Here is an 18,713-nt window from a genome sequence, read left to right as displayed (position 1 = left end):
GACCGGCTTTGAGAACCACTGCTTTAAATGCATTAGGAGCAAGAGGAAGAGGAAGATGAAAGAAAGTGCAGGTCCTCTACTTAGTGGGAAAAGGAGAGCTAATAACTGATGACATCAAGAAGGCTGAAGTGTTTAATGTCTGTTTTGCTTCAGTCTTCACCAAAAAGGTTAATTGTGACCAGATACTCAACACATTTAATAGGGGGGTACCCGGAAGGAACACAAGCCAAAATAGGGAAAGAACAAGTTAAAGAATATTTAGCTAAATGAGATGTATTCAAGTTGGTAAGGCCTGACTAAATGCACCCTACCGTACTTAAAAAACTAGCTGAAGCAATCTTGAACCATTAGCAATTATCTTTGAGAACTCATGCAGGACATGTGAGGTCCCAGAGGACGGGAGAAGGGCAAACCTAACACCTATCTTTAAAAGAGGATTATAGACCACTCAGCATGACTTCAATACCTGGAAAGATACTGGAACAAATGATTAAACAATCAATTTGCAAGCACCTCAAGGATAATAGGTTGTAAGGAATAGCCAGCATGGCTTTGTCAAATACAAAGCATGCCAAACCCACCTATTTTCCATCTTTGACAGGGGGACTTGCCTAGTGGATGGAGCAATGCTGTAGATGTGCTGTAGCTTGACATTTAAAGCTTGGTAGTTTGTTATCTTTGATATTAGTAAAACTAAATATATAATCACCATGAATAAAAACAGTAAGAGGACCCAAAAAAATGCCACCGTGGCTAAACAGTGGAGTAAATGAGGTGGTTAGAGACACAAAGACATCATTTAAAAACTGGAGCGCACATCCTAGTAAGAACAATAAAAAAGAGCATAAACTCTGGCAAGTCAAGTATAACAGTATAAGAAAGCAAGCCAAGAACAATCTGAAGAGCAACTAGCTAAAGGCACACAAACTAAATACAGCAAAAAAATATTGTAAGTACCTCAGAAGCAGGAAGCCTGCCAAACAGTCAGTGGAGAACTGAGATGCTGAAGGAGCACTCAAGGAAGATGAGGCTGTTGCGGAGAAACTAAATGAATTCTTTGCATTGGTCTTCACTGCAGAAGATGTGAGGTAGATTCCCACACCTGAGCCATTCTTTTTAGGTAACAAATCTGAGGAACTGTCCCACATTGAGGTGTCAGTAGAGGAGATTTTGGAACAAATTGATAAATTAAGCAGTAATAAGTCACCAGGACCAGATGGGATTCACCCAGGAGTTCTGAAGGAACTCAAATATCTAATGTCAGAACTACTAACTGGGGTATGTAACCTATCACTTAAGTCAGCTTCTGCACCAGATGACTGGAGGACAGCTAATGTAACACCTGGTTTTTTAAAAAGGCTCCAGAGGCGATCCTGGCAATTACAGACCAGTAAGCCTAACTTCAACACCAGGCAAATTGGTTGAAAATATAGTAAAGGACAGAATGTATCGTAATGCCACTATAGAAATCCATGGTACGCCCACACCTTAAACGCTGCATGAAGTTCTGATCACCCCATCTCAAAAAAGATATATTAGAATTTGTAAAGGTACAGAGAAGGGCAGCAAAACTGATTAGGGGTATGGAACAGCTTCCATATGAGGAGAGATTAAAAAGACAGGGATTGTTCAGCTTGGAAAAAAGACAACTAAGGGGATAGATGATAGAGGCCTATAAAATCATGAGTGTTGTGGAAAAAGTGAATAAGGAAGTGTTATTTACCCCTTCACATAACACAACAACTAGAAGATACCTGCTGAAATTAGGATTGTCAACCTTGTAATCACACAAAACCAAACACCCGTGCCCCGTCCCTGCCCTGCCCCTTCTCTGAGGCCCCACCCCTTCTCTGAGGCCCTGCCCCCCTCCCTCTGTTGCTCACTCTTCCCCACCCGCACTCACTTTCACTGGTCTGAGGCAGGGGATTTGGGTGCGGGACGGGCTGAGGGTTCTAACTGGGGGTGCAGGCTTTGGGGTGCAGGAGGGGCTCCAGGCTGGGGCAGGGGGTTGGGGTGCAGGGCGGTGAGGCTCCAGCTGGGGGTGTGGGCTCTGGGGTGGTGCCGGGGATGAGGGCTTTGGGGTGTGGGAGGGGACTCTGGGATGGGGCAGGGGGTTGGGTTGCAGGGGATGTGCGAGGGCTCTGGCTCCGGGTGGGGCTGCGGATGAGGGGTTTGGGGTTCAGAAAGGGGTTCCGGCTGGGCCAGGGGGTTGGGGTGTGGGGGGTGCGGGGTCCTGGCAGCGCTTACTGCGTCTCTGAGGAAGAAGCTGCCAGGTCCCTGTGGCCTCTAGGCGCATGGGCAGTCAGGTGGCTCTGTGCAGTGAGCACTGCCTTTGCGCCCGCAGGCTCCGCCCCCTGCAGCTCCCATTGGTCACGGTTTCCAGCCAATAGGAGCTGCAGAGCTGGTACTCAACGCACAGTCAACCTGTGTAACTCCTTGCCAGAGGATGTTGTGAAGGCCAAGACTAAACCAGGGTTCAAAAAAGAACTAGATAAATTCATGTAGGATAGGTCCATCAATGGCTATTAGCCAGGATGGACAGGGATGGTGTCCCTAGCCTCTGTTTGCCAGAAGCTGGGAATGGGTGACAGGGGATGGATCACTTGATGATTACCTGTTCTGTTCATTCCCTCTGGGGGAACCTGGCATTGGCCACTGTCAGAAGACAGGATACTGGGCTAAATGGACCTTTGGTCTGACCCAGTAGGGCCGTTTTTATGTTCTTATGTACTTGGGGTGGGGGCAGCGTGCGAAGCTTCCCTGGCCGCCCATGAACCTACGGGCCGCCAGGATCTGGCGGCCGCTTCTGGGAGCCGTGCGGAGCTAGGGCAGCCAGGGATCCTGCCTTAGTCCTGGGCCCCCGCTGCACCGCTAACCGGACTTTTAACGGCCCAGTCGGCAGTGCCGACTGGAGCCGCCAGTGTGAAAACCGGACACCTGGCAACCCTGGATGAAATTAATAGACAGAAGCTTTAAAACAAACAAAATGAAGTACGTCTTGACACAATGCACAGTCAGCCTGCAGCACTTGGTGTCCTGCATCTAGTTCTGGGCACCACACTTTAGGAAAGATGGAGACAAACTGGAGAGAGTCCAGAGAAGAGCAACAAAAATGATAAATGGTGTTGAAGATCTGGCCTATGAGGAAAGGTTTAAAAAACTGGGCATGTTTAGTTTTGAGAAAAGAAGACTGCGGGGGGACCAGCCTATAGTCTTCAAATACATTAAGGGCTGTTATAAAGAGGACCGTGATCAATTGTTCTCCATGTCCACTGAAGGATGGACTAGAAGTAATGCGCCTAATCTGCAACAAGGGAGATTCAGGTTAGAATTAGAAAAATCTTTCTAACTCTCAGGGGAGTTAAGTTCTGCAACAGGCTTCCAAGGGAGGTTGTGGAATCCCCGTCACTGGAGGTTTTTAAGACCAGGTTGGGACAAACCCCTGTCAGGGCTGCTCTAGATTTACTTGCTCTGGCCTCAGCGCAGGGGGCTGGACTAGATGACCTCTTGAGGCCCCTTCCAGCCCCACACGTCTATGATTATATCAGTACTGCTCAGCTCGATCAGCAGTGGCATCAGCACAGCAGGGCCCAGACGCAACCTTACAATAACAAACCAGTCTGCAACAGAGGACAGCCATTTCTAATGGCCAAGGCGTTGTTGTTATAAATCCACTGACGCTGGATGGGATGGAGAATTGCTACATGCCTGTGCCATACAGAGCCCAAGCCTCGTACGTCTCTGATTCGGGTATAGTGACATCAGCTCCACAGGGGTTTCCAAGAGGAGCATAAATGCCCTGAGTGCTTCAGCTCCTTTCACTCAGTGCCTGAACTAAAGACAACAGAGAGTCCTGTGGCACCTTTAAGACTAACAGATGTATTGGAGCATAAGCTTTCGTGGGTGAATACCCACTTCGTCAGACGCATGAACTAAAGACAGTCTCCTCGCTGCCCTGGCCAGGCGAGCTGGATCAGAATCATCTCAGCCGTGTTTCTCAGAGCCACTCTGGACACTTTACATCTTGACAGGGACTATTAAAGGACTGTAAGTAATCTCTGGATCTAATACTAATAATGTTGTCAGGATACTGGGGCTGAGATACCACAGGCATGGGGGCACTATAAAGAGACAGACCCGCTCTGCAAACCAGCCATTCATTCTGTAGCCATTATAACTTGCCAGAAAAATTCTAACCCAGAGAGGCAGCATCCTTCCCGTTAGAGCTCTGCAATCCCCCCCACCGCCCAGCCCTAGCATGGCAGGAGAGACACGAAGCCCAGACGGGAATCTCTCCTACACAGATTTCTCCTGGGCTGCAGGAGTTCCACCCTCTCCTCTTCATTCCGTTCTTCTGCCTTTACCTGGTGAATGTGGTGGCGAATTGCACTATTATCTACACCATCCAGGTGGAGGAGAGCCTGCACTCCCCCATGTACCTGCTGATCTCGCTTCTCTCTGCCGTGGGGCTCTGCAGCACCAATGCCATCATGCCCCAGATGTTGCTGGCCTTCTTGTTCCATTCCGGCCGTGTCTCCTTGCCCGGCTGCCTGGCCCAGATGTTTTTCATCTACCTGATGATCATAATGGACTCCTCTGTTCTCCCGATGATGGCGCTGGACAGGTACGTCGCCATCTGCAAGCCGTTGCGCTACATGAACATCATGTCCAAGCGCCTGTTGGCGATGCTGACCCTCGCTGCCCTGATCCGTGGCATCTCCGTGGTCTGCCCCATGGTCGTTCTAGCCTCCAGGCTGCCTTTCTGCCAGTCCAACGTCATCCAGCATTTTGCATGTGAGCACATAGCCCTGGTGAGTCTGGCCTGCAGCAGCACGTCCCGCAACAGCATCTTGGGCATGGTGGTGGGAGCCGTCATCATCATCTTCGATACCGTCTGTATCCTGGCCTCGTACACCGTCATCGTCCACACAGCCCTGCAAATCGCCTCAGGCAGCCTACGGCGGAAAGCCTTCCACACCTGCAGCACCCAGCTGCTGGTGATGTTTTTCATGTACTCTTCCTTCCTCTCCTCCTCCATCGTGTACCGGGCTGGCCAGGCCATCTCACAGGACGTGCATAACCTGCTGAGCACCATCTACCTGCTACTCCCATCCACCGTCAACCCCATCATCTATGGCGTGAGGACGAAAGAGATCAAGCAGCGTGTCCTGAGGTCCTTCGGGAGAAGGCAAGTCGCCGGTGCTGAGCCACATGAGGCGTTCCCTGCTCGGGATGACAAGGCTCTGCCCTCCGCCGCAAAGAAAGAGGCCCTTGGAGCTGCCGCAGAGGACATTGGAGGATAGACGTGTAACTGGTAACAGAGGGATTGTTCCTCTGCAGAAGCCGAGCACCTTCAACTCCCCGTGACTGTGCTGGGAGCTGGAGGCACTCAGCGCCTTGCAGGATTGGGACCTTCAGAGAACATAAGAACATAAAAACATAAGAACGGCCGTACCGGGTCAGACCAAAGGTCCATCTAGCCCAGTATCCTGTCTACCGACAGTGGCCAATGCCAGGTGCCCCAGAGGGAATGAACCTAACAGGCAATAATCAAGTGATCTCTCTCCTGCCATCCATCTCCATCCTTTGACAAACAGAGGCTAGGGACACCATTCCTTACCCATCCTGGCTAATAGCCATTAATGGACTTAACCACCATGAATTTATCCAGTTCTCTTTTAAACGCTGTTATAGTCCTAGCCTTCACAACCTCCTCAGGTAAGGAGTTCCACAAGTTGACTGTGAGCTGCGTGAAGAAAAAATTCCTTGTATTTGTTTTAAACCTGCTGCCTATTAATTTCATTTGGTGACCCCTAGTTCTTGTATTATGGGAATAAGTAAATAACTTTTCCTTATCCACTTTCTCCACATCACTCATGATTTTATATACCTCTATCATATCCCCCCTTAGTCTCCTCTTTTCCAAGCTGAAGAGTCCTAGCCTCTTTAATCTCTCCTCATATGGGACCCGTTCCAAACCCCTAATTCAGGGATGTTGAATGCTATTGTATTATGGTCACTATTTCCAAGCGGTCCTGTTATAGTCCTCTTGGACCAGCTCCTGCGCTCCACTCAGGACTAAATCTAGAGTTGCCTTTCCCCTTGTGGGTTCCCGTACCAGCTGCTCCATAAAGCAGTCGTTTAAAGTATCGAGAAATTTTATCTCTGCATTTTGTCCTGAAGTTAAATGTTCCCAGTCAATATGGGGATAATTGAAATCCCCCACTATTATTGGGTTCTTAATTTTGATAGCCTCTCTAATTTCCCTTAGCATTTCATCATCACTATCACTGTCCTGGTCAGGTGGTCTATAATAGATCCCTAATGTTATATTCTTATTAGAGCATGAAATTTCTATCCATAGAGATTCTATGGAACATGTGGATTCACTTAAGATTTTTACTTCATTTGATTCTACATTTTCTTTCACATATAGTGCCACTCCCCCCCCGCATGACCTGTTCTGTCCTTCCGATATATTTTGTACCCTGGAATGATTGTGTCCCATTGATTGCTCTCAGTCCACCAGGTTTCTGTGATGCCTATTATATCAATATCCTCCTTTATCACGAGGCACTCTAGTTCACCCATCTTATTATTTGTGTACAAGAACTTTAAAAACTTGTCACTGTTTATTTGTCTGCCCTTTTCTGATGTGTTAGATTCTTTATCTACGTTGCCTGAAATAACTGAAAACAGTCCGGGTTGGTTCTTCCCCCTCGCGCTCGACACCCCGCAGCTCCTGAGGCGAGGGACCATGCCCTCTCGCCAGCGCAGGCTCTAGAACGCTGTAAAACCGCGCTTGACGTGTTGGCTGAAAGCAGAACTGTGACTAGGCAGCCGGTCAGTCTCAATGCAGCAGGGACCTAGACTGCGGGCTGCATAATTCCGCGTTTTAAAAGGCCTTCCAACGTCCTGTGAGTGGGAAGAAGAGAGCGTTTCATGTTTCAAGAGTCAAAACAGTATGTCGAGTGTGTTCTGTGTAACCAGGAGCTGTATTACCTCGCCTTTGCATTTGACTGGGGTTGTATTTCATTTCCTTCTAAGCCACTCTGGTGGACCTAATAGGAGAGCGTTCAGTTTTTCCAGGTCCAGTTTTTCCAGGTCTGGGGCCGGAGAGGCTCAGTGGTTTGAGCATTGACCTGCTAAACCCAGGGTTGTGAGCTCAATCCTTGAGGGGGCCATTTAGGGATATGGGGCAAAAAAAAAAAGTTGGGGATTGGTTCTGCTTTGAGGAGGGGTTGGACTAGATGACTTTCTGAGGTACCTTCCAACCCTGATATTCTATGAAATCAGTACTTAGTGTCACTAAATTAGCCACCTCCACTATTCAGAATTGTAAGAAGCCCAGAAGCTACACTAGGGACAAAACTGGCACAGCATCTGTATAGCACCCACCACAACAGGGCCCCAATCCTTACTGAAACTTCTGGATGCTATAGCAATATACATATTAAATAGTAATCATCACGCAACAGTGCTTTATGCTGCACTGTTGGGTTTTAACTTAAATGGTGGGGGAAATATTCTGCTTAATTAAGGGACACTGGGCAGTCATGGTCTTCTCTTTGGGGTCAATCTCCTTTTCCATAAGGATGGGAGTTTTGTGCAGGGAGGGTGGGGATTGTGTGTGGGTATTTCCCTATTTCCCGTTGGCCACTTCTTGACTCTCTCCGCATCTTTAACGGCAAGAACCAAAGATATTTTAAAAATGCAAAGCTATTTTAAAGGGAAAAAGAACAGGAGTACTTGTGGCACCTTAGAGACTAACAAAAGGACTAAAGGTAAAATAAATTTGTTAGTCTCTAAGGTGCCACAAGTACTCCTGTTCTTTTTGCGGATACAGACTAACACGGCTGCTACTCTGAAACCTGTCATTATTAAAGGGAAAAGAAGAAAAGAATCCTTGGGAAAAAAGACCAGCTCTTTCTTCCACAGCTGCTTTGGGGCTGGCAGCAGTACCGGTCAGCAGTGTGGGGTTTTTTGTCAGTAAATTAAGGAGCATCAGCTCAAAGAGATACACACGCAATGGCAGCTTTTCAGGAGCTGTAAGTGGCACATAGGCCTTGCACTGACACAGTGTGGACTTCAAGCATGATTTACACATCCTCTGACCACAAATGGCTGACACCGGGCATGAAAGTAACCAGATACACATCCGACTGCTTATTTACACACTTGTCGCAAACAAGCTAAGTGCACATGTATGTCACACACATAGATATTTGCACACCCAATTGCATACCTGAGTAGATGCAAAAGAGAGGCCCCATCAGTGGTTCATTGGCAGCATGTCCCAACCACTGTGCCTGAGCAAGTCATGCCTCCGTTAGCTCCACTGCCTCATGTCAAAGCCCAGAGCAGGTGTGGCTCAGGAGTTGTGTCCCATAGTATTTATGTGGCACCATATAAAAGATTAGAAATAAAGTGCAAATTTTTCACGGTGAGGATAATTTTCCATTGGAACAATTTACCATGGGACGAGGTGGAGTCTCCCTCATTTGCAGTCTCTCTATTAAGGCTGATGCCTTTCTAACAGAGCTGCGATAGTTCAAAGACAAGTAATGGGCTTGACTGAAAAATTACTGGAGGAGATTATCTGGGCCCATGTTATGAAAGCAGTCAAACTAAGTGAGCAAAATGGTCCCTTCTGGCCTCCAGATGATGAAAGCTCTGACTGTATGTGCTCAGAAGAACTTGATCTAAATTAAGCAACAGGGGAAGGCGAGGGGGGGAATAGGACAAAGGCACAGAGATAGGAGGAAATGACAGCACCAGAGTGACTTCATGAAATCAGATTTACTCAACAGGGAGTCTGGGCAACACTGCTGTTTCCATTAGACTTTGTGGCTCTTCCTCGATGCTCAACTCCAAACCTCTTGTCAGCAGAGTAGAATAGGTGCGTTAAGAAGCACTGAGAGGAAGGATGGCCCAGTGGTTAGGGCATACACTTAGAAGACCCAAGCTCAATTCCCTGCTCAGCCACATTCTTAAGTGACCCTAGGCACATCACGTAGCCGCTGTGCCTTAGTTCTCCATCTGTACAATGGGGATAACAGCACTGCCTACCTGCTGCAAGAATAAATACATTACAGATTGTGAGGCACTCAGATTCTAGGCTGACGTGGCCATAGAAGCACCATGGGAGATGAGTAACATGAATTTGGGAAAAGTTGAGAGTAAAAATAAATCCACTCAAGTTTACAACAGAAGCTCACCAGGGAACCAGCCATCTGCCTGGACCTGCAGCAGCGGCAGCAAAAAGGGAAAGAGCTGGAGGTTTAAACGCCCGTCAGCCTGGGGGAGTGCGGCTGGCGATGACGGGTATGAGCAGGGGCTTGTTGGGGTGCATGGAATTTAGGAGACAGCAGACACGAGGGTCAGGCAGGCAGATTGCAGCGGCTGGGTCAGGCTCAAAGGCGGCAGTGGAGAGCGTAGAGAGCGAATCACCAGCTGGGGTCATAGCTCTGCCCACCCACCCCCAGCCCCAGTGGATCCTGTGACCGCCCTCAGCCCCCTCATCCTGGAAGCAGGATGGCACCACCTCCGTCCTCTCATGGCTGACGGAGTCCACATGAGGGCACTGATTGCAACACAACACCTGGGCTTCAGTAGTGCCCATGGCTGAGACACAAGCAAACTAATGAGTGGTCACGCCTAAGATCCAGAAGGTGAGAGTTGCAGCAAGCCCTCCTTGGGAATGAAGGGATTAGAAACTGGTCAACAGTTAGCACCTTACCCCAAATCCCTCCTCTCCTGCTCTCAGCATGAGGAGTAAGGGCAGGGCCTTAGCTCTAGCCAGGCTGCAGGTCACCTAGCGAATATGAATCTAGCATCGAGCAACTCCGCGAGAAGGGGCTAGGCTGTGGGAGCGTCTCATCTGCCCACACAGCCATGACAGCTGCTGTAGCCAGTATTTAAAGCCGATCAGATCAAACTGCAGCTAGGCACAAACTGACCATTCACAGAGGGCAACGATCAACAGCAGGCTAGCTATGGAGCATCAGAGGGGACAGGAGCAGGCTGGGCTTACTGAAGATCTCCCACCATGAGCGAGAACGGGGAGCCAACACCATCTCAACTACTGAATCCTCCCTTCTGGTCTCCGGAGTTGCAGATTTCCATTTGCTCTGTGCCTCCCCTGCCTCCTTTCCTCTGCACACAACACACTCCTTTCTGACTTGGGGCCTTCTTTCTGTTGTACCCAACTCTTCAGCTGGCATCTTATCTCCAAGTGCCTAGAAGGGGTTGTCGGCTCCACCATTTCTCCTCTCTGAGCCCTTCCCTCCACACCCCCAACTCTGGTAGCATCTCTCTGCCACTACAAGCTCTCACCTCCATCCTCCCTTGGCTTCTACAGTGCGGGTCTTGGTACATTTAAGTTGATTAGGGAAAGCTCCCAGACAGAGGGTACAATTAGGCCATGCTGTACTCTCCCCCAAGAGAAAACATTTACAAATTTATTTCTGGTAACACACTCTGAGGGAAACTGGGAAAGGAAGGAGGATCTCTTAAGGTGCAGGACTAGAACACAGGAGATCTGAGTTCAGATCTTAGCTGTGCCAAATTCCCTGAGAAACCCCAGGCTACCTAGAATCATAGAATATCAGGGTTGGGAGAGACCTCAGGAGGTCATGTAGTCCAACCCCCTTCTCAAAACAGGACCTAATCCCCAACTAAATCATCCCAGCCAGGGCTTTGACAAGCCTGACCTTAAAAACCTCTAAGGAAGGAGATTCCACCACCTCCCTAGATAACTCATTCCAGTGCTTCACCACCTTCCTAGTGAAAACGTTTTTCCTAATATCCAACCTAAACCTCCCCCACTGCAACTTGAGACCATTGCTCCTTGATCCTGCTCTCCCTGAGCCCCCGTCTCCTCGTCTGTAAAATGAACACGATTTCCTCTTTCAAACCTTTGACTGGCTTGCATACTTAGGTCCCGAGCTTCAAAAATTATGCACATAAACTGACCCCTCTGACCTTGAATGAGGCTCCATGCAGAAGGCAGGGTTCTCCTACATGCATCATTTTGCAGAATTGTGGCTGTAGCGGGCGTGTGCGCAAGTCAGTCAACACAACAGGGTTCCAATCTGGTAGAGACTCTAGATGTTATAGTACAAACACAAAGAGGGGGACCGACTCTTCTTTCCCTTGTACAAGGCTTCTGACTCGCACTTTACCTGTACATTAGACACACAAGGTGGGTGAGATAATATCTTTTATTGAACCAACTTTGAGGGGAGAGAGAGAAATTTTTGAGCTCTTCTTCAGGTTTAGGAAATGTGTTCACTGTCACAGCTACATACGAGGTGGAACAGATTGTTTAGCATAAATAGTTAATACATATTTCAAGGGACCATTCAAGGTGAAGTGACCCATTAACACCTCTCCAGGCAAGGGGGGAAAAGGAGGGGTTATAGATCACTGTAATAAGCCATAAATCCACTCTCTCTGCTCAGTCCATAATTTTCAGGCCTTGTCTACACTACAGTTTTGTTGACAAGTCAGCTTTTGTTGACAAAACAATGGAGCTGTAAACACTGAAATGTTCCTCCCACCAATGTAACTCCCCTGCTATGCTGACATCATAAACTACCTTGAGAGGCGTAGGACTTATGTCAGTGTAGTTAGAGCGATGCAATGTCAGCTTAGACCAGGGGCGGACAAACTTTTTGGGCTGAGGGCCGCATCGTGTTTCGTAAATTGTATGGAGGGCCGGTTAGGGAGGGGGTCGTGGCCCAGCCCCCACCTCCTATCTGCCCCCCCCCATCCAACCCCCGGTTCGGGACCCCTGCCCCATCTACACACGCCTGCTCCCTGACTGCCCCTGGACCCCCACCACCCCATCCAACCCTTTCTCATTCCTGATGGCCCCCCCGGGACGCCTGCTCCATCCAACCACCCCTTCTCCCTGTCCCGACTGCCCCCGGAACCCCCACCCGACTGCCCCCTGGTGCCCCATCCAACCCCCCCTCCTTCCTGACTGCTCCCCCCCCCGGGACCCCTGCCCCCATTCAACCCTGTTCCCCCCCAACCCCTATCCACACCCCCGCCCCCTGACCACCACCCCAACGCCCCCTGCTCCCTTACCGCGCTGCCTGGAGCACCAGTGGCTGGCAGCACTACAGCTGCGCCGCACGGCTGGAGCCGGGCCACACTGCTGCTGCCGCCACCACGCAGCACGAGACCGGGTCAGGCCACGGCTCTGCAGCTGCGCTGCCCCAGGAGCTCACAGCCCCACCGCCCAGAGCATTGCGCCAGTGGCAGAGCGAGCTGAGGCTGCGTGGGAGGGGGAACAGCAGGGGAGGGACCGGGGGCGAGCCTCCCGGGCCAGGAGCTCAGGGGCCAGGCAGGACGGTCCCACAGGCCAGATGTGGCCTGTGAGCCGTAGTTTGCCCACCTCTGGTTTAGACACTACGTCCTTACATACGCTGTTGGCTGTCATTCTTGTCAATTTCATGGCTCCAAGGAAGTTGGCTCCCGAGCCGGACTCCGCTGCAAGCCAGGCTGCCACCCAGGCTCCCCGCTGGGATCCCTGCTGCCCCCTGGGGTCCTGGCTCCCCGCCGGGAGCATGGCAATCAACTGGACTCAGGGTGTGAATCGCCCTGCCTGAGGGAAGCCCTGGGTGGCTTCACCCCTGGTTCCAAGCTGGGGGCAGCTGGACTCCCCAGTGGGGAGCTGCAAGGAGCCACGAGCCCTAGCTCTCAGTCCCCCACACTGCCCCTCTCCAGTCAGTAGAAGCACTGCTGGAGAGGACGTGCACCGCCAACAGGAGGGTCGTGTGGACATCAGCCACCACAGTAATTAATGCAGTGGCTACAAGTCGACTTAACATAGGTCGACTTATCTTTGTAGTGTAGATAAAGCCTTAGCGTCTAGCAAAGTTATGAATTTAAGCTCGCCAGCTTGAATTCTGAAGGTGTTGTGCAGGTTTCCATTAAGGATGAGGACAGACAGGTCAGATATAGAGAATGATAGCTTTGTGAAGTGTTCACACACAGGTGAGATGGCATGATCGGACAAGTGCTAACAGGCCACTTTACCTTGAAATGTGTTAACTACTTACCCTCAACCCTGGGTTCTCAAACTGGGGGTTGAGACCCCTCAGGGGGTCGTGAGGCTATTATGTGGGGGGCCGCAAGCTGTCAGCCTCCACCCCAAACCCCGCTTTGCCTCCAGCATTTATAATTGTGTTAAATATATAAAAAAAGTGTTTTTAACTTGTAAGAGGGGGTCGCACACAGATGTTTGCTATGTATCACTAGAGGTGGTTTCGGAATTAATTAATAAACGTAACAGTAACAAGTCACCAGGACCGGATGGCATTCACCCCAGAGTTCTGAAAGAACTCAAATGTGAAATTGCGGCACTAACAACTATGGTTTGTAACCTGTCCTTTAAATCGGCTTCTGTACCCAATGACTGGAAGATAGCTAATGTAATGCCAATATTTAAAAAGGGCTCTAGAGATGATCCCGGCAATTACAGACTGGTAAGTCTAACGTCAGTACCGGGCAAATTAGTTGAAACAATTGTAAAGAATAAAATTGTCAGACACATAGAAGAACATAAATTGTTGGGCAAAAGGCAACATGATTTCTGTAAAGGGAAATCATGTCTTACTAATCTATTAGAGTTCTCTGAAGGGGTCAACAAACATGTGGACAAGGGGGATCCAGTGGACATAGTGTACTTAGATTTCCAGAAAGCCTTTGACAAGGTCCCTCACCAAAGGCTCTTACATAAATTAAGTTGTCATGGGATAAGAGGGAAGATCCTTTCATGGATTGAGAACTGGTTAAAATACAGGGAACAAAGGGTAGGAATAAATGGTAAATTTTCAGAATGGAGAGGGGTAACTAGTGGTGTTCCCCAAGGGTCAGTTCTAGGACCAATCCTATTCAACTTATTCATAAATGATCTGGAGAAAGGGGTAAAAAGTGAGGTGGCAAAGTTTGCAGATGATACTAAACTGCTCAAGATCGTTAAGACCAAAGCAGACTGTGAAGAACTCCAAAAAGATCTCACAAAACTAAGTGATTGGGCAACAAAATGGCAAATGAAATTTAATGTGGATAAATGTAAAGTAATGCACATTGGAAAAAAAATGACCCCAACTATACATACAATATGATGGGGAATAATTTAGCTACAACTAATCAGGAAAAAGATCTTTGAGTCATCGTGGATAGACTCTGAAGATGTCCATGCAGTGTGCAGCGGCAGTCAAAAAAGCAAACAGGATGTTAGGAATCATTAAAAAGGGGATAGAGAATAAAACGGAGAATATCTTATTGCCCTTATATAAATACATGGTACGCCCACATCTTGAATACTGCGTACAGATGTCGTCTCCTCATCTCAAAAAAGATATACTGGCATTAGAAAAGGTTCAGAGAAGGACAACTAAAATGATTAGGGGTTTGGAACAGGTCCCATATGAGGCGAGATTAAAGAGGCTAGGACTTTTTAGCTTGGAAAAGAGGAGACTAAGGGGGAATATGATAGAGGTATATAAAATCATGAGTGAAGTGGAGAAAGTGAATAAGGAAAAGTTATTTACTTGTTCCCATAATATAAGAACTAGGGGCCACCAAATGAAATTAATGGCAGGTTTAAAACAAATAAAAGGACGTTCTTCTTCACACAGCGCATAGTCAACTTGTGGAACTCCTTGCTTGAGGAGGTTGTGAAGGCTAAGACTATAACAGGGTTTAAAAAGAGAACTGGATAAATTCATGGAGGTTAAGTCCATTAATGGCTATTAGCCAGGATGGGTAAGGAATGGTGTCCCTAGCCTCTGTTTGTCAGAGAGTGGAGATAGATGGCAGGAGAGAGATCACTTGATCATTACCTGTTAGGTTCACTCCCTCTGGGGCACCTGGCATTGGCCACTGTCGGTAGACAGGATACTGGACTGGATGGACCTTTGGTCTGACCCAGTACGGCCATTCTTATGTTCTTATGTGAAAGGGGTCACCCGTACAAAAGTTTGAGAACCACTGCCCTAAACAATCTGTTCCACCTTGTGTTCAGCTGTGACAGAGCACATTTCCCAGACCTGAAGAGCTCTGTGTATGCTCAAAAGCTTGTCTCTCTCACCAACAGAAGTTGGCCTCATAAAAAGACATCCCCTCACCCACCTTGTCTCTCTAAGGGTATGTCCTACACAGCCGACGTTAAGCAGGCCTGTGTCGTTGCGGCTCCAGAGCTGGGAGAGAGCTCTGCGAGGGGAATGGCTCCCAGCGCAGTAGCACTATCTACACTGCCACTTGACAGCGCTGAACCTTGCAGTGCTCAGGGGTGTGTTTTTTCACACCCCCGAGCGAAGACAGTTTCGGCGCTGTAAATGGCAACGTAGACAAGGCTATAATATCCTGTGACCAGCAGGTCTACAACTCTACAATGTTACTGAGATATTGTACATGCCCTCAACATTTAGACTTTATTACTGTCTTCAGCTAGTTTAAAGAGTTGTTAATAGGCATGATACGCAAATTCAATAAAAATTCAAAAAACTAGGCCACTGAAGTCCTACTGCCTTAGTAAGGGAAGTTAAGAACACAGAAAGGTAAAAACATTTATTTTAGAACCCTCAAACAATTAGCCCAGCCACATGGATTTGGCTCTTGAAAGGAGACAGCGTGTGCAATTCAGCAGGGCTCTCTCAGAGTGGGACACTTAAGCTGGTTACTCAAACTGACCAGCACCCAGGTTTTTTGATACAGACAAGTGTGCTGCAACAGCTTTTCTGTTTCCTGGTAACAAGAAAAAAGGGAAGCCCTCTTAGGTGCAATGCTCTGCCCTCCCTCTGGCCAGATGGCGAAGAAGTGTGCATGTGACAGGTAACATAGCCAGTCTGTCCCCCAGCACCTTGGGAGACCCCGGAGCTCCTTGTGAGGGGTCACTCCAGCAGGTGTGAGCCAAACTCCTCAGCCTAACACAACACGCCCCTGGCCACAACAGACAGAGCACAGGGATGTTTTCCTCACTGCCACGTTACTGTGGCAAAGGCAAGTCATTCATCAGGCTCCACATAAGCACAGTAGTACAATGAGGACAACTGTCTGAAGTGCACAGGACTCATCCTTAAGGTAACAGGCATTAGCATTTTTCCTGTCCACGTTTAGTAAAATTCTATCTACAGTGGATAATGCAAGACTATACAAAAGCACTTAGTTTCCAGGAAGCTCGGCTGTAAATGGGATACATATAAACTTCTTATGCGCTATATACGTGTGTGTGTGTGTGTACGTGTGTGTACAGGTCCCAACCCAGGGATGGGGAAAGCATTGTACTCTACTCCCTGACAGCCCCCCATCACAGTCCCAGCAAGACCCTATGTACTGAAGTAAAACTAGACCTATTTACTCTAGAAGAGATTAAGCCAGATGGAGCAGCTGTGCTGGCACCAAAGGGCAGGTGAGTTAAGAGCCACACATCAGGCAGTCATCTCTGTTCTCCAGCGAACACACCATGGCTGCTTTGTTCCTCTCCTTCTCCTCCTCTTCCCTGGACACCTTCTCTCTCTCTTTGAGCTTCTCCTTGTTCAGGGTGAACTGGATGGGCTTGGCTGCTGGTTTTGTCCTCAGGTAGTACATACCTGTCTTCAGACCCTGCAGAGTGAAAGCACACGAGTCAGGGATTCATACCATGCTGGAGCTCAGGCTGAGTTCTGGCTCCCGAGACACACTTCCCGTAAGCCAAGCAGCTGCTTTCGTTAATGGCTCCCCAATAGGACGTAACCACCCCACAGTATTAGCTAACAATCTATGGCTACCATGCTAGGATGGGAACAATGCTGGGAGCGCCCCAAGCCACCTAGTCATTTGTCCTCGGGGCTTGTCTACTCTTGAAACACTCCAGCTGCGCCAATGTAGACACTACCTATACCGATGGGAGGGGCTCTCCTGTCGGCGTTGGGACTCCCCCTCCCCAAGAGGCAGTAGCTAGGTTGACAGAAGAATTCCTTTGTTAACCTAGTACTATCTACCAGGGGCTAGGTTGACTTATCTACATGGCTCAGGGGTGTGGGTTTTTCACACCCCTGGGTGACGTAACTAGGCTGACCCAAGTTTTTAGTGTAGGCCAGGCCGCAGAAGTGGAGAGATATTGCTGATGGCAATGAAAGGGAAACAGACATTTATTTCTAAGAACCACATGAGCCAACTTTTAGTGACCGAATGCGTCAATCCAAACGCTATCAACTAGCGAGTAGGCTCCCCCACCCACCCCTCCCACATACCTGCTTCCACCCATAGAAGTGCATGCTGGTGAGTTTGCCATAGTTGGGCTCTGCAATATGGATGTTCAGGGACTGGCTCTGATCAATGAAAGCGCCTCTGTCAGCTGCCATTTTGAGGATGGTCTTCTGGGAGATTTCCCAGACCGTCTTATAGAGCTGCTTCAAGTCATCTGGAATCTCCGGGATGTTCTGAAAGGAACAGGACTGGTTACAAGGCAGCATTCCCAATGACCACCTTAATGGCCACATAATAATGGCAACCGGTAACAAGCTACTCTGGCTAAAACCAAACCGCACTGCAACCGAACTCCAACGTTACAGCCAACCATTACTGATCCCAAATAATCTGTAAATACACGCCCTTAAATGGACATTTTACCATCGTAAAGAACAGGCAGCTTCCTTTTCGGGACACTTTACAGGAGAAGGCCCTGTTCAACCAGGTCTCCATGGCAAGAACCCCTTAGCCAATCAGGACAAGAAAGGGAGCTGTTACCCTCCCAACTCAGGGCAAAGGGAAAGTGTTTTATTAGCAGGGCATTCACCCTCAGCATGTTACAGGGAAAGACATTTCAAGGGCACAATTTACTGAGCCCAGACAGACTCCTTTGCTTTTCATGTATGGGTGCCAACATCTCCACAGCAGGGTCTTGGTTTAGGTCTATTTGTTGCTCTGAAGTTTCCCCCCTTTACACACACAACTAAGCAGACTAACATTCTCTGGGACAGCTTAGAGCAGCGGTTCTCAACCAGGGGTCTGCGGGCCCCTGCGGCTGAAGCCTCGATCCCCAGTGCCCCCCCCCCGGGGCTGAAACCTGGAGGTACAGGGTTGAATCCCAAGGCCTGGTGCTCCCTGTGGGGCAGAAGCCCTGAGCCCATGGGCAGAGGGGGGGACCTGGAGGGCCCCCCCCCCCCCCACCCCCAAACTGCAGCACAAGAGCACAGAGGTCCCAGGGGCAGTTCCCCGCCCCCCACCCATCTCCTCTCCCCGGCCAGGTCGCAGGCAGGAAGCTGGAGCCGGGCAGTGCAGGACAGCTGCGGCTCTGGCTGGTGCCATAGAGCAGGCAGCAGCAGCGTTCCCTCGTCTTCGGCTAGTGCCCCAGGTTGAGGCTGCTCCTCAGCTCCCAGCCCCCTTTACTCCCAAAGAGGCAGCCGGTAAGAGCCCCCCAGGTGGGGATCCTCGGCTCCGTGGGTGGCAGACCCGTCCGGGAACAGGGAACACAGGAGAGTCCTCCCAGCACACAGCCCCTAATACCCCCCTCCCTGCCCCCCGCGCCGCCCCCCCCCCTCCCCGCACACAGCCCCAGCTACCCCCCTCCCTGCCCCCTGAGCTACGCCCCTGTCCGCACACAGCCCCAGCTACCCTCCTCCCTGCACCCTGAACTACCCCCTGCCTGCACACAGCCCCAGCTACCCTCCTCCCTGCACCCTGAACTACCCCCTGCCTGCACACAGCCCCAGCTA

At 49.5% G+C, this 18,713-nt stretch overlaps 1 protein-coding gene and 1 pseudogene across 1 annotated transcript in view; one reads left to right on the top strand and one right to left on the bottom strand.

Moving 5' to 3' along the window:
* Window positions 1-4,258: 4,258 nt before the first annotated feature.
* LOC112122554 lies at window positions 4,259-5,303 on the top strand (annotated as a pseudogene).
* Window positions 5,304-15,572: 10,269 nt separating this feature from the next.
* Window positions 15,573-18,713, bottom strand: part of RRM1 (ribonucleotide reductase catalytic subunit M1) — a 19,564-nt gene continuing 16,423 nt past the window's right edge. Inside the window, exons 16-17 of the mRNA XM_026659786.1 lie at window positions 17,250-17,438; window positions 15,573-16,620 (exon numbers count right to left, since the gene is read on the bottom strand). Coding sequence (XP_026515571.1) covers window positions 16,432-16,620; window positions 17,250-17,438 — 378 coding nt within the window. The 3' untranslated portion in view covers window positions 15,573-16,431. The remainder of the gene's footprint in view (window positions 16,621-17,249; window positions 17,439-18,713) is intronic.

The sequence above is a fragment of the Terrapene carolina genome, unplaced genomic scaffold, assembly GCF_002925995.2.
Source record: "Terrapene carolina triunguis isolate 2854851 unplaced genomic scaffold, T_m_triunguis-2.0 Scaffold676, whole genome shotgun sequence".
Taxonomy (NCBI): Eukaryota; Metazoa; Chordata; order Testudines; family Emydidae; genus Terrapene; species Terrapene triunguis.
The sequence above is the reverse complement of the archived record's forward strand: the minus strand, read 5'-3'. Positions and strand labels throughout refer to the sequence as shown.